Source organism: Lemur catta, chromosome 12 (assembly GCF_020740605.2).
Source record: "Lemur catta isolate mLemCat1 chromosome 12, mLemCat1.pri, whole genome shotgun sequence".
NCBI lineage: Eukaryota > Metazoa > Chordata > Mammalia > Primates > Lemuridae > Lemur > Lemur catta.
The window spans coordinates 22,574,898-22,589,923 of record NC_059139.1 but is presented as its reverse complement, the minus strand read 5'-3'; the positions used below and the strand labels follow the sequence as shown (position 1 = coordinate 22,589,923).

Below are 15,026 nucleotides of genomic sequence, written 5' to 3'. Positions count from 1 at the left end.
ATGGGTCATCACTGATAATTAACTTGTAAAGAATTAGAAAATTTAACACTGTGATGTGTTAAAAGTAAAATAATAAGGTAGCCATAAATTCACACATGCATAAAATTATTTGTTGACATTATATTACAATACAATAAAATAATTATATTTCTTTGTGGACCTTAACATCTCCCTATAGAATAGACATAAAGGAATAGACCCAAAGAGACCAAAAACAAACAAAAAAACAATCTCAGCAGCTCTGATTAAATCCTATTCTGGAAAACCCAGAATACTCACAAACTTAGGATAAATGGAAAATCATGTCCACAGAGAGGAAAGAAAGCCTTGAACTAGATTAAAAGAAATTAGATTTATCAATGCAAGAGAATGTTGAAGAGTGAATTAATAGATTTCAAGAAAATGAAGGCCCGTCCCAGGATATAGTAATCAGTTGTTCTCCATCTACATTCATGCTGGAACAAGAGGAAATGGATTTAGAATATAGAATGATGCTTTAAGGTTATTTATAAAATCCAAGGATTACTGACATCAGAATGGGTGACTGAAGAATATTTTGGGAGCTCTTCTCAGGAGATGCTATCATGCACCATCTCATGATCACTACCTCATATTTATCAAGGACTACAGCACATGAATCAGCATTCCTCTCTCTGCAAACTCCACCCAGGCACTGGTCCCTTCACCTTCTCTCCACTTCCGGCACTCACTACCATGGCTACTGGATTTTGTGATCACCCTGAATGGTTCCATCTTTGCAATCTTAATGACCTGTACTCCTGGCACAAACTCCCGTCCATCTAGCACTCCTGTGTAGCTGATGAATCTCTTCAATGTCATCCAATCCCTAAATTCCTACATCATTTTCCTCAAATTTGCCAGCATTATCCTGACTTCACTTTGTATTTTCTATCAAACCTAGATTGCATGATTGAATACTTCAAGTGCTCTCTGCCTCTTAACAACTTCAATTTCTGTGTCTTTCAGCTACACCAGGCTTAGATGATCTCTCTCCTCCTTAAGACTTAACACTGGGAGACATGGCTAAAGAAAAATACATAATCTTTATTCTCACTAATCTCCTGGCTCAAAAATCCGCTAAACTCTTTCATATATATAGCCCCTTTCCTTAAATAAGAGAGACAGAGAGAGAGAGAGAGAGAGAGAGAGAGAACTAAAAAGGTAACAAATGCCCTGTCACCATGGGCTTCCCTTCTTTCAGAGATAAGCTCATTGCTAATTGTGCCCACTTACACACCCCCCACCACTGCAGCTTCCCTTCAGGCCTCAACCCCTGCAATCCATCCCTCCCCTGCCTCACTCCACACAAACAGCTCTCATTCCCGTCATCAAAAATGCCAAAGCCAATGGACACGTTTCAGTCCTTATCTTACTTGATTTCTTTTTAGCACTTATAGGTGAAATTTAACACACAATTCTTAAATGCTTTTACACATATTATGTTATTCTATGTTCAACACAAAACTTGTGGAGTAGGATTGCGATTCTATAATTGGCCCTTAATTGCACAGTTCATAAATGGTAGGGAAGGGATTTGATTCCAGTCAATCTGACTCCAGATTCTGGACTTCTTTTTAATTTTTATACTCCTAGTTGAATTATAGCTGCTGAAAAGAATGCACACATGAACATACAGCTGCATGAATAAATACACAAATTGAAAACAGTCAGCACCCAGACCAAGAAACAAACATTATCAGTCCCAGAATCCCCTCACATTCCTTTTCAGTCACCATTAGCTGCAAAAGGTAAGCTTCCAGAGCCTGCACTCAAAGCCTGTCTGCACTTCTCACATTATGAACATTGTTGCACTCTCTCAGGCTGACCAATGGCTAAAGAGCAGAAGTAGCCACCTACTCCTCCATCCTGACACAGCCTTTTACTCCCACAATGGCTATTCCCTCTCCTTAAGTCCTCCGTCTCCTGCCTATTGGCTTTGAGTCTGGACCATTCCTCCCTGCCTAGCCCTGGCTGGACTGATGCTCAGTCTTTGCAGCTAACCTGGCTTTGGGTATATGTGCTTCCCCGTGATGTTCTTTTTCAGGCTTCTCCATGGACCCCAAGCATTGCAGGACAGCATTCTGCACCCGACCTTAGTGACTAGGCTCCCACACCCGGCCCAGGCTGCTGCTGGCCTGAGAGAGGGATTGGACACACTTTTGTCTTGAAAAATCTGTTCTTCCCTGGCTTATGAGATACTTCTACATCTAATATCTAGCTTTCTTCCTCTCTATCTAGCTGCTGCTTCTAAACACTTCTTCCTTTGCTCTCCCCACTAAATTTTGACATTTTGGGATGTCACCCTGGATCCTTATTTTTCCATTCGCTCTTCTTCCTAAATGATTTTCCTCACTTTACAATTCTAAGCTTTAGTAGAACACTTCCTTTCTGACATCGAGATCCATTTATAGACCCGTTCTCTGTACAACTTAGCTTGAGGGTCCCACAGGCACTTCAAGCTCAGCGTGTTCCGAAAGAAATTCTATGTGTTTCTTTTCACATTACCTGAGTGAATGGTATCACTATTCAAAAGTTGTGCAAGTTGGAAACTTGCTACCATTCCGTTCTCCCTGTGCTGCATCTCCCATCCCAGCTAATAACTAAATTCTGCAGCTTACACCACTTTAATCTCACGGTGCCTCCTTAGCTTCTTGCTGCTGTCTTAAGGTATTTGTTATTTTTCAAATGGTAATAATTTTCCAGCTCATTTAATTGCTTCCAATCTCACTCCCCTTTCAATTTATCCTCCACCCTAGCAACCAGAATAGTCATTATAAAAGCACATCTAATGATATTAAATCTAGCTTTAATACCACTCAGTAGTTTTTACACAGCTTCAAGATGAAGTCTGAACACCTTATCTTGGTGCCAGACTTTTGATCTGGCCCCTGCCTACTCTCTATGCTTATTTCTGCCATCCCTCCATACCTTGCCTCCCCTCAGGCCTACTGAGGTTCTTGTTGTTCTGTAGCTGAACTGTTTATGCTTACCTTTCAAGCCTTGTAAATGCCTTCCTTTCCTCTTTGTTCTCTTTTTTGGTCTGGCTAATCTCCCACCTATTATAGCACATAACAACTATATTATAATAATTAGCTTATTTTGTTTCTCTTCACACTGCCCCGTGAACTATTGGAGGGTGGGGACTTTACTTCTATATTATAACTGCCTGACACTTTACGAAGTTAAACATTTACTAGTGGTGCCATTTTAGCTCCCATCACTCTATACCAGTGCTGTCCAACAGAACCTTCTGAGATAATGAACCATCCCACATCAGTGCAGTCAATATGATAGCCACTAGCCACATGTGTACATGAAATGTGGCCAGGATAACTGAAGAACTGAATTTTTCATTTGTTAATTTTAATTAATTTAAATAGTCACATGTAGCTAGTGGCTACCATGTTGGACAGCATAACACTATACTGTAGTCACTTGGTTACTTATAAGTTCCACTAAGCTCTTTGAAGGCAGAATCCATTTCTCCCTTATTACTCTATCATCAGTGCCTAGCACAGTGTCTGGCATTTGGTAAGCATGCAATATGTGTTAAATAAATATGTGAATGAACAAGATATTTTAGAAGAATAGAGTTTCATTTGTCTTAAAATAGTTTACATGGGGCTTGCTTTAGATGAGAGAGTAAACTGGCAAAATGATCTTTTAAAAGCCAATTTTATATTCTAAGAAAGAAAAACTTAAGATATAAAAGAATAATATTTTTTCTTAGCTTAAAATACTTAAATATGAAAACAGTAGATTTATTTTCAAAGTTAGGGACATGCTTAGCATAATCAGTTTTAAATAAAACTAGTGAGAACTATAAATTAATGATTTGATACTAGTTTTCATGGTTTACATGGCCCTAGTCCAAGATTTGGTTTAATTCACTTCAAAAATCTAAAACTATTACAGTAATATTAGAAATATATGATAGAAATAAATCATATTTACTTTAATTTCTGAGGGCAGAGGAATAAGATTATTTATGTCCATCTATGCATAAAATTTGACAAAGAAGAAATTCTCCCTGGAGTAGGGGAGAAAGAGCATTTATAAGCCTAGTTATAAGTCAAGAGTCTAAACTAAAGAAATTAAACTATTTAGATGCTAACATCAGCTTTAAAAAATTTTCCAGAATCATTCATCATGTAATTTTAATAGAAGAATCATAAGAACTCAAACTGGATTGAGTTAGATTTCTTAAAAAATTCTTGCTACTGATTTCCTTCCATTTCTATAACACACAACAATATATGTCTCCTGCGGAGCCCCAAAAGGGTGGGAAAACCTTCTGAGGCCCTTATAGGGTTATAATTTGCTTTCAGGGACTCTCTCACTCACAGGTCTGTATGTGTACTTTATAGTAACTTGTCATAACCAGTTTCAAGTCAAATTAATCTTAATGTTCAGTACCCTGTTCTGCCACCAGATGGCCAAGGATTGGCAGTGTTCGCCCCGAATCCTCAGCTATCCGTTCTCTGAACAGGAGTGGGAAGTTAGCAGAACAAGCAGAATCATCACTACTGTCAGTGGCTCCTACTCCCTTCTATAAAGAAAAGTAAATATTCCCTTTTGTGATGTAATAGACAGTATCCAGTTTAAAATACTGGGCTGGACAGCTGAAGTAATATCTAATGGTTTTGCCATTGTATTTAAGTAAACAATGAAAGTAAGATCTCACAATTACACAAATTCAAAATAAGGATGAGTGTGACCTTGGGCAAGTCAAGCAATTGTGCCTAAAATTCCCATCTATAAATTAAAGCATTGGAATAGATGGCCCCTTAGGTCTCTCCTAGCTCCAAGTGTTGTTATTAGCAGTAACAAAAGTAATAAAAGAATCATGTATTATCATTTGTTAAAGGATAGTTTTTTAAAAAGCTTAAATTAAGACTCTCAAACAAATGTAAAATGAGCAAGTGTCAAAGACATCATTTAACTCTTCAATTAAAGAGGGAACCCGTAAGATGTTACAAGCAGTTCAAATGAAAATCTGCATAAAATACACTTTTATAGGCAATCAGGAATGCTGAAATAGGGTTAACAGATGAAAAATGGCTACTATCTGTAGAGCAATGTAATATTTGAACCCATCTTTTTTATAGTGTGGAAACTGTGGTTCAACTGAACAAAATTTATCTGCATTGCTAAGGATGAGAATTATCTGCATTACTATCAATTTCCTACAACTTATGGAGTTACAAAAGATCTGAGTCAAAGTCAATGAAAGGCACAGAGCCCTACAGAATCAGATACCTCAAAGGGTCTAATAGACAATACTCAGCCTTCTATGGAAAGGATATCCAGTAATCTTTTGTTTATTTCAAAGTCTTCCACAGTTTTTCTTGATATATGTACTACAGGGTTATTATCATGTACCATATTCTATCCTAAGTGTTCTATTGTCTCATTTAATTCAGATTCTATCATCTCATTTAATATCCATAACCATACAATGAGCCATTCTATCATACAGGCTGTGAAACTGAAGTTTAGAACAATGAAGTAATTTTCCCAAGGTCAAATACCTGGAAAGCCAGGGTTCAAGAATATGTGCTTTCACCCATAAGTATTTTATTTGTGGTATAAAGTGATATTTTCATTTAAAGGACAAAAAATAATTAAATAAACCATGGATTTTGGCAAGAATATTCAACCCCATCATGTGAGGACTTCAGCCAACTGATACTTGTACCTCAGAGTTAATACACAATCCAAGGGAAGAATGTTACTAGATCCTTGCTTACAGCACAAATGGTTTATAACTTTCATGAGGGTGATCCACTAAGACATACTGGATAGCCACGAAGAGCTCCTCCATGCATGCAAGTCTCAAAAAGACACCTCTGTACAACGGGAGCTGCCACGTTGATAGAAAGGTTCAGGAAGATGCTTGCAGTTGGCTTGGAATTCTCCATAGTTCCAGGCTTAGCCTGCAGTGCTGAATGCTAAGTCAGTGTAAGTGGCAACTGTTCTCCGCTAGATAATTCTCTCAAAGGCTGAAGTGGATCCTTTCATACTCACTTATAATTGTAAAGTGGGAATATTCACTGAGAATATTCAGTCAAAAAACAAAGAGTTTTGATTGTACAAAAAGAGTGCCCCCTAAAAAGGGGTCCAACTTACCTATGACATCATTCATGCGACTCAGTAAGGAAATATCTGAAATATCTAATAATACAACAAAATCAAATGCAGGAGAGGGAGGAGGTACTTCTTTGGAAGTCGAAGGATCAGCAACCAATGTGGATATCTGTGCTTTCTTTCTCTCCATTTCTACGAGGTTTCTGCTGTGGCCGGTAAGAGCTTCCTCCAGGAGTTGCGCTTGGTTTAATGTCATTGGAAAACCATCCAGGACCCAGCCTTGATCCACAGGTATCTCACTTAATTGAAACAGGACAACTCATTAACATTTTGTTAGACCCAAGTACTTTACAAATAATAATACGGTAAATCTTGCCTTTTTCTCTCCATTCCATAACAAGCTCCTACTGTATGAATTTCATTACTTCAGAGCTAAAAGATTAGGTCTAATAATGTGCTACAATCACTCCCTTGCTTGAAATCCTTCTTTGGGTCCCTGCCATTCTCCAAATCTATTCCAGAGGCCTTAACATGGTATTTATAGTAAAACTAATTGGCCATGACTTTTTTCTCTATAACTTCTTATCTCTCACAATTTTGAATCATTTACTTCAAACAAACTGATCTCCTCACTTATAAGCGTATGGATTGCATTTTCTAGCTTGTGTCCATAGGCTGTTCCTCCTTTGCATCTCAGTTTTCTCATCTACACAATGGGGTAAAATAACATACCTCACAGGGTGGCTGTGAGGATGAACTGAAATGATGCCTTTAAAAAACCCAGACAGAGCTCAGCACACACTATTAATAGATACTTGTATTGCCAACCTGGAGAGTTCTTCCTACCCTACTCCATCTTGTGTAGTGTCATAAAAGCCTGATCTGAACTCCTCTGACTCTCATTCACTTCACCATAAAGTGGTTATTATATTTCTTGACTTAACAAAAATTCAATTGAGACTATTTTTTTTTAATCTCAGTTAGTTTATAGGTTGCAGAAGGATAAGGACCATTTCTTCAGTTACTCCACTCAGCACAGTGTCCTCTTTAGAGAATGGATGTTTCAAAAATTATTAATTTTGTTTGCATATGGAAAACTACGTGACAGGGCATAAACTGAAACTCAGTTCTTTTAAACCCTTAATTATACAAAATTGAGATTATGGCCTTTGGATTAAAAGGTATAATTTCATTTCTTTCTTTGTTAGCACATAATATTAAACAACAGAATCCCGTCTTCAAAGGTTTCTGAGTCTGCTTTGGTGCTTCTATCCTTCTTATAGTATGACAAGGAAGGAGGGGGAAAACTGAAGTTGAGAGAAATTTTATTACTTATTCAAAGTCACAAAACTACAGTGATCCCAAATCCAGTGATCCTTCCACAAAATCAAACTGTTTTCAGGTCACTGCCTGTATTTCCCTCGCTAGGTTAAGAGCAGGAAAAGACTGCATTTTGCTTTTATAACTTGTCCAGAGCTTGGTAAAATGATCTGCATAGAATGGATTTGTTGATGCATTGATCTATGATGAAGAAGAAAATGTCCTTGAGTACCTTGCCAGGTCTGGGTGATCTCTTCCCCCACTTGCAGTCTCAGGAGCCACTTCAGAGGGAACGAGAGGTTGTCAGGGGCACACTTGTTCAGCTGTAGTGTGAGGACTCTAGACTATGGGGACTTTGACGGGGGCTACACCACTAACCAGACAGGTAACAGAAGCTAAATCCTCATGTATCTCCTTTTCCCCATGGAAAAAGGATAGATTTGGATTAGATCAAGATTTCAAACTGATGACAGTCCTCTGGTGATACATCTGAGGGGCAGTGAGGATTGTGATGTTGGAAGGAGGGTAATGGAGCCCTTACGGTGGGGTGTGGATACTCCAGTTCTACTGACACTAAAGTGAGGCTGTGCTTTATATCTGATGCTTCTCATATGCATTTTTCTTTGAAAAAAGAATCCCATGTCTGAAATATGCTTTATGCCACTTCTGAGAAATATTACAACTATTAGAATAAGGCCCCTTTCCAGCTCTGAGGGCTGCCGCCCTATGGTCAGATTTCTAGGTACATATAACTGAAAAGCAACTTAAATCTCTAATGTAGTCTTTTACAAAAGCACTAAGAGGGAGTCCATTCCAGATGTGTGGAAAAACCCTAAAGCCTCCTTCCTTATCTCTCTCAGTCTTAATGTTTCTCACATATCACAACTACCCAATTCTATTTCCTCACCCACTCTAAGCTCTCCAAAACTCATTCACAGGAACCATTTTGACTCTTTTTTTTCCATCCTACTTGCTTCATCTCTTTATTAGATGGATCAGCCAAGTCTCTATGGTTTCTTTTAATTTCTCCCTTTTCTGTATCACAAATGAGGGCTGAGGAGGATCCTTTTTTCTTAGAAAGGAGGTTGGGAGAGATTACAAAATTATAGCCTGCTTTGATTTTTTTTCTTTCTCGCCTATCACATATCATCTCTGTGCTGTGCATATGTTACTCCTTGCCTGTGCACCCTCTACCCTGTCCCAGCACTGGCCAACCTCTCTTCTCAAAACCCAAAATGAGAAGGCCCAGTGGCACACGGTTAGGGTCTCTCCATAATCTGTCCCTTGGCTTTTTCAGTGATTCAATTTCTCCTTGATTCCCCACAGGCAATAGCAGCTGAGCTGTATTCACATCTGAGTGAAAGAAGTCAAGTCTGGGAGAAAGCGAAATATAGGCCTGTAAATCAGAAAGTATGTCTATCTTTACCTTGCCGTTTATTTTCTTATGTAGACGAGTAGTATTATTTAGATATTAGAAACAAATTCTATATTATGCTTTGTACACCTTTGTGTGATAAGGAATATATTAAATGGATATAGAAAGAAAAATGCAATACATACTTAATAGCATTTACCATGATGTCAACTAGCAACATGTCAGGAATGCTCTTTCCTTTCTTCAGCAGGTGTTCTGATTTTGCACCAAGCTGAGCACGCACAGTGAGCTGGGAAAATAAACAATGAAGGGCAGAAGACAGCTAATTTGAAAGTCAGATTCCAAATGTTTGGAGGAAGAAAACAATTACATGGTTTCTAATGAAGGTACTGTTTACTTGGCACAATTCTGGAGTCAGGGAAGCATTTAAGCAAAATTTGTATGTCGATTTTGAGGCACCTTCCCTTCCAATATCTTCCTCTTTAATTTGCAGATGCTCTGGCATCCCTGAACTTCATCCTCTCATACCTTAGATCAGAAAGACTGCGCTTTCTGCTTGAGTTCTAGCCACTCTTTTCGATTCACTGGAGTGTGTATAAACCATGGCTCTTGCCCAGGGAAGTTCTCTTCTTTCAATGGTCAAATTGCATATATTTTCTGCCTGTTTTTCGCTGCTTTCTTGTTTGCTCCTTTGCTCTTTTTTGCTGTCTCCTTTTGGCCCTCAAATAATTCGCTTCTACATTTTGGCCAGCATTTGTAATAATTATCTGTAGGTTAGTCCATTACAAAACTACTTGATATCACTAGTGTTCTAGGAACTTTCCTAGAACCTTTTCTTAACTCTGCCACCAGAGTGAATGTTTTATATCAAATGATATTATACCTCTACTCAAAACCCTGTAAAATTTCCCCCTTTTATTCCAAATGTCCCCAAAATTGCCTGTTAGACCCTGACTGAGCTGACTGCTCCCTTTTCATGCTGAGCTCTGACCTCATCCCTTCCTGCGCTCCAGCCCTGCTGGCCAGGCTCCTTCCTGCCCCTAGGCTGTCTCCAGCACCCAGCTATTCTAGTCTCTGCCTGGAACGCTTTCCCAGATCCAGTGAGCTGGTTCTCCCACCTTTTTCTTTTCTTTCTTATTTTTTTTTTCAAAGTGATCACAGTTTAAGTTTATTGAAGTCCACAAATGACCTACAATTATCATGCAAAAAAGCGGAGAAAGTATGTGTAACATTGACATTTTCAATTAGAAATTACCTAAATCTATCAAACATTTGATCTGGTAACACCAATTCTCCATCCAAGGCACATTCTCCACTTGAAAAATTGATTCAAGTATAAAAATAATCTTTTGCCCTTCCATACCCTAATTGCTTTAATCTCCCTTTCCCCAGGAGGCCCGGCCCTGCCCTGTGCTCCTGCTCCCTTTTGCTCCATCTCTACTTTGCCTTTTCTCACAGCACTTCTCACCATCTCCCATATAACACTTATTTCCCTCCAGCAGAATACAAACGCCATAAGGGCAGGAAACCCTGTCTTTTTTGTTCACTGATATATTCAAATTATTAAAACAGTACACGGGACAAAGTATACTTTTTGAATTGAATTGAATATAGAATTTAGGGGGTTTGTAAATTCATTCATGTAAATATCAAAATACACTTAGCCTTTTTGCTGATTCGTATTCCAAATGCACAGGGTAAACATTATAAGTCCCCCTTTATTCCTTTATTGCTTTTTCTAAGCCCATTTTCCTCCCCATCAGTCATCTTATTTATAGTTTGGTGTATATCCTTGTAAAAATTTTTCTATCTTTGAGAAGTTTTGATATCTAAAATATTATAAAAATATTCTTCATGATCAAATGCTTAATAAAAGTAATGAAATGTAATAAAAATAAAGAAAATAAAATTCCATTTGATTAATCTATCTGGTCATTCTATTTGATTAATCTATCTGGTCATTCTATTTGATAACAAAAAAATGCTTCACATACAGTAAAGCAATACTATTTATGGAAACATTAATTTCCACTAGGAGCAAGAGTGAGCAAATTGTTGTGAACATTTTTTCAAAAATTAATAAAGAATTCTGTAGAGTCATCAACAAGAATAAGGGTAAATTCTGGAAACATTCTTTAGAGGTAAAGAGGAAATGAAAGGAAACAAAAGCCATAAATTAGATGGTTAAAAAAAGAATGCATGAAAATACATTTGGCATAAGTCTAAAATTTAAAAAGCACGTGTTTATTTTCTTACCTGGCAAAACCGAATAGTAATTTTCACTGTTTTAGATGTAAGTATTAAGAATATAAAGGATGTTAAGTAAACTCAGATTAGCTAATAGTTTACCATTAAATTTACTTTAAAACCAGAGAAGCACATCATTATTTCATTCCATTTGTAGATAAACCAAAAGGCCATGAATCATGTCATATTTTAATGTTAACAGCTAAAATTAGATTACAATACTTACTTTGAAGACATTATCACTTGATTCGACTTCTTCAGCTTTTGGTGTTTTATTAGTATCAGTACCTAGCAACAGGTAAAGTGGTAAGAACAAATTTCTAGTATCAGACTCAGCTACGCCTGAGAAACTCAGGGGAAGAAGCTTTTACCTTCCTTCCCCACCAGCAGGATCCTGGCCACTGTGTGGCTTGGTGTTTCCCCCTCCCTCTCTCCCTCCTTTCTGCTTTCCCATTTCTCCCACCCTCCCTCCCTTCTTCCCTTCCTTCTTTCGTTCCTTTCCTCTTTCCCTCCCCCCTTCCCTCTCCCCCTCCCTCCCTTCTATATGGCCTGAGCTCATAACAATAGTACTAGAAATGTTTTAACACAGTTTGGGTTCTCTTTCCAAAAGACAAGCCAAGTTTCTCAAGAAATGTTATTAAAATGTTAACTTATTATACTTTTATTTTTGTGGATTATCAAGTTATAGATAATAAACACATCTAAAAGTACATAGCTCCAGAAGTCGAGGAGTTTTTAATTAAAATCAATGGAAAACAATAAGAAGTTTTAAAGAATTTGTTTTTAACTGGTTGGACTAATGCAATAAAATGTCATGAAATACTTATAATAGTTTAAAAAAATCAATTAAAATGATCTCTTATGAAACAAACAACTGGAATGAGTGACAGATAATATACTTTTAGAAAATGGAAAGTCCCCGCTCATAATAAATCTGGACATTGTTTAATGCTAATACCAATAGTGATGATGACACAGGAGGATCCCAGCTTTAGGCTAGAATATGAGGAAACTAACAGGGCAAAACCTTACTAGCACAAAGAGAAAAGATATTCAATACCTAAAATTGTTTTCCTTCAATGGTTCTATGAAAGAGCTCATGCACTAAAGACCAAATCTCTAGGGAGGTAACTTTTTGTTAGATTTGGGAAGCTTGGTTCTTTTGGTCTTGTCCAAGGTTGAAAATAAACTCAGCTTTATCAAAGGACCCACCGTGCACGTGGATTGAACAGGTCAGACCCTGCAGCCTCTCTCAATACAGGGACTGAAGCCGCAGCATGCAGAGGGCCCCAGTGGTGCTCACACACAGACTTGCACAGGTGAGCAGAACCAATAAAATACTGTCTCCCCGCCAAGCCAGGAAGAGTAAGGATGATTTATCCTGGCTGTTTTCATAACAACAGCAAAACTAAGCAACTATTTGAAGGAGGCTGCAGAGATTCCCATATAATTTTTATCTCTTATCCTCAGTTGTAGACAAGGGTTATCTGGCTCTCTCTGTCAAATGACCATACAGAAAATTATGCAAAACTTCATCGCTCTCATTTCTTTCCCTGAAAGCAAGTTTGTGCATATATGTGTTCTTACTGTTTGTCTGTCTCTCTAATGTAAATAATGGATGATTTGCTTTGATATCTACTCACTAAGTATAGCTTTACCTTCTGTTTCTGGTAGTACTTGATCTACTTCGTCTGAGACTGGACCAGCTGAAAATACTTTTTGTGGATCCTTTGGGGAGAAAACACAGACACAGGGATAGATTTTAACATCGTTATGCTTTAATAACCTTCCTAATTTTATAAGTAAAGGTTTGAGAACAAATACACTATTTTGTCTATAACATTAATGATATTAGAGAGGGTTGAGGTTTCAGTCCTAAATTACAATTTCCAGAAACAAACAATATTTGATGATAATTGCACTTGTAGAAACACATAGTAACTTGCGGTGTAATCTGTCTTTCCAATGGTCTCCAATGTAAAAAACAGCAACTGCTATTTTGAAAATACAATAGAACCTGAGAAAAGGGTAGAGTTTACGAAAAACTATCTTTAAGTGAACAATCCTAGAGGTGTCAGTCATAGCCATAAGGAAGTAAAAAAAATGTACATTATCTATTACTTTATTAATTAAAATAGAAAGAGTACAACAAGATGGAAGAAGAGATAGCCCACAATGAAGAAAACTTCTCCCAGTTATTTTCCAAATTCATCATTAAACGGTATTTATTTTGCAGTCCCTGCAAGTGATCTGGATTAGATTCTAGACTAATTTATTCATTTGCAGAGAGAGAATAAAGTAGGGGAAGGAGTTCTGGACTTAGAATCTGGAACCCCAAACACAGAGTAGCCATCAACAAGCTTTCTGACCCCAAGCAAACCAGTTCATGCTTAGGGTCTCTACTGTCTTTTCTGTGAAACGAGGTGGCTAGACCACATCAATGATCCTCAAGGTGGGGCCGCCTTCTCCTATTCAGCACCCCCCCACCTCGGGAAGCTTCACACAATAATGCAATGCAATGCAATACTGATGGGAATGTGATACAGGTCAACCATACGGACAGCCCTCTACCCCAGTTGAGATCTGCTAGCTTAAATCTGGAGTCAGCATATCATGGCTCATGGACAAAATTCAGCCCACTAACTGCTTTTATGCAGTTCCTGAACATCATTCAAGCAGTCTAGCACTGTGAGCATGGAGACTAAGCCAGAAGTCCCCCTCCACCACTGTCCCCACTGGGCTCCAGACAGGCCTCAGCCTCTGCCCAGGGCCACTGTTGGTCTCCAACTACATGTTGGGGACTTTGATGTTGGCATCTGCCAGGCCCTGAGTAGTAGGATCTCAGTCCAGCAGCTGGTGACTTCTTGAGTTCCCCCACAGCACTCATATGCCACCTTCTCAACCTCTGTAGTTCAGTCACTCCACCCACCCCACTCACCAGCCTGACACTCTATGCTCAGGAGAATGTCTCCAGCTGATGGCACTGGGCACAAAGTGAGCCCACAGCAGTGGTGCCCTGGATGGTCCACCCAGGCAAACCCACAGAAGGGGGCAGAAATTTTCTTTCTTGTTATTTAAGTGCCCACATAACATCCTTTATTTTGCCTCTTGGCCTAAAATATTTATTAAATATTTAATTTAAATGTTTACTCTGGAGCTTTACAGAAACTAAATATTTACTCTCTGGACATTTACAGAAGAGACTCCTGGTCTAGCAGATCTTTTAGATTCCATCCGGTTCCAACTATCTAGTGTACCAGACACAGCAAAGAAAACTAGAATCATACTTGCCTGGCTTCCTTGACTCTCCTCTTGCACAACTGGTAGAGCCTCTTCTTCATCTTCTTTCTGAATTGGAGGGGCCTCACTGACTCTTTCATTGTCATGAAATGCTTGTATAGCTTCTTGGACAAGAGTGTCAATAGAAAGGATCTGAATAGGAAAGTCTAAAGGACAAAAGACAATTTTATAAATAGCATTTCATGTTGTCCTTATGTACTGGCTTCACCTTATAACGCTATCTTTCAGGCCCCCTAGAACTGTCTTTTGGATCAAGCTCCTTTTTTTATTGTGGTAAAATTCATGTAACATAAAATTAACCATTTTAACGTTTAAAATTCAGTGGCATTTAGACATTCACAATGTTGTACAACCATCACCATGATCCTGTTCCAGAAATTTTTCATCACCTCAAAAGGAAACCCCACGCCCATTAAGCTGTCACTCTCTATTCCCCTACACCTGGAAACCAATAACTCAATTTCTGTGTTTATGGATTTGCCTATTCTGGATATTTCATGCAAATAGAATTATATATTTTGGGATAGTTTGTGTATAGCTTTTTTCCCCTTAGCATAACGTTATCAAGGATCATCCATACAGCCGCATGTGTTAGTATTTTACTCCTTTTTATGATTGAATAATTAGGGCTTAGACAATAAATTACATGATCACCCTATTATAAAATTTTAGATGA

The 15,026-nt window shown here is 38.2% G+C and overlaps 1 protein-coding gene across 6 annotated transcripts in view; it reads right to left on the bottom strand.

The window, feature by feature from the left end:
• Positions 1-15,026, bottom strand: part of SPEF2 (sperm flagellar 2) — a 194,443-nt gene that overhangs the window by 88,518 nt on the left and 90,899 nt on the right. For all 6 annotated transcript variants that reach the window (XM_045565587.1, XM_045565583.1, XM_045565585.1 and 3 more), the window contains 5 exons: positions 14,342-14,496; positions 12,709-12,778; positions 11,277-11,338; positions 8,989-9,092; positions 6,151-6,407 (listed from right to left, as the gene is read on the bottom strand). In XM_045565587.1, coding sequence (XP_045421543.1) covers positions 6,151-6,407; positions 8,989-9,092; positions 11,277-11,338; positions 12,709-12,778; positions 14,342-14,496 — 648 coding nt within the window. The remainder of the gene's footprint in view (positions 1-6,150; positions 6,408-8,988; positions 9,093-11,276; positions 11,339-12,708; positions 12,779-14,341; positions 14,497-15,026) is intronic.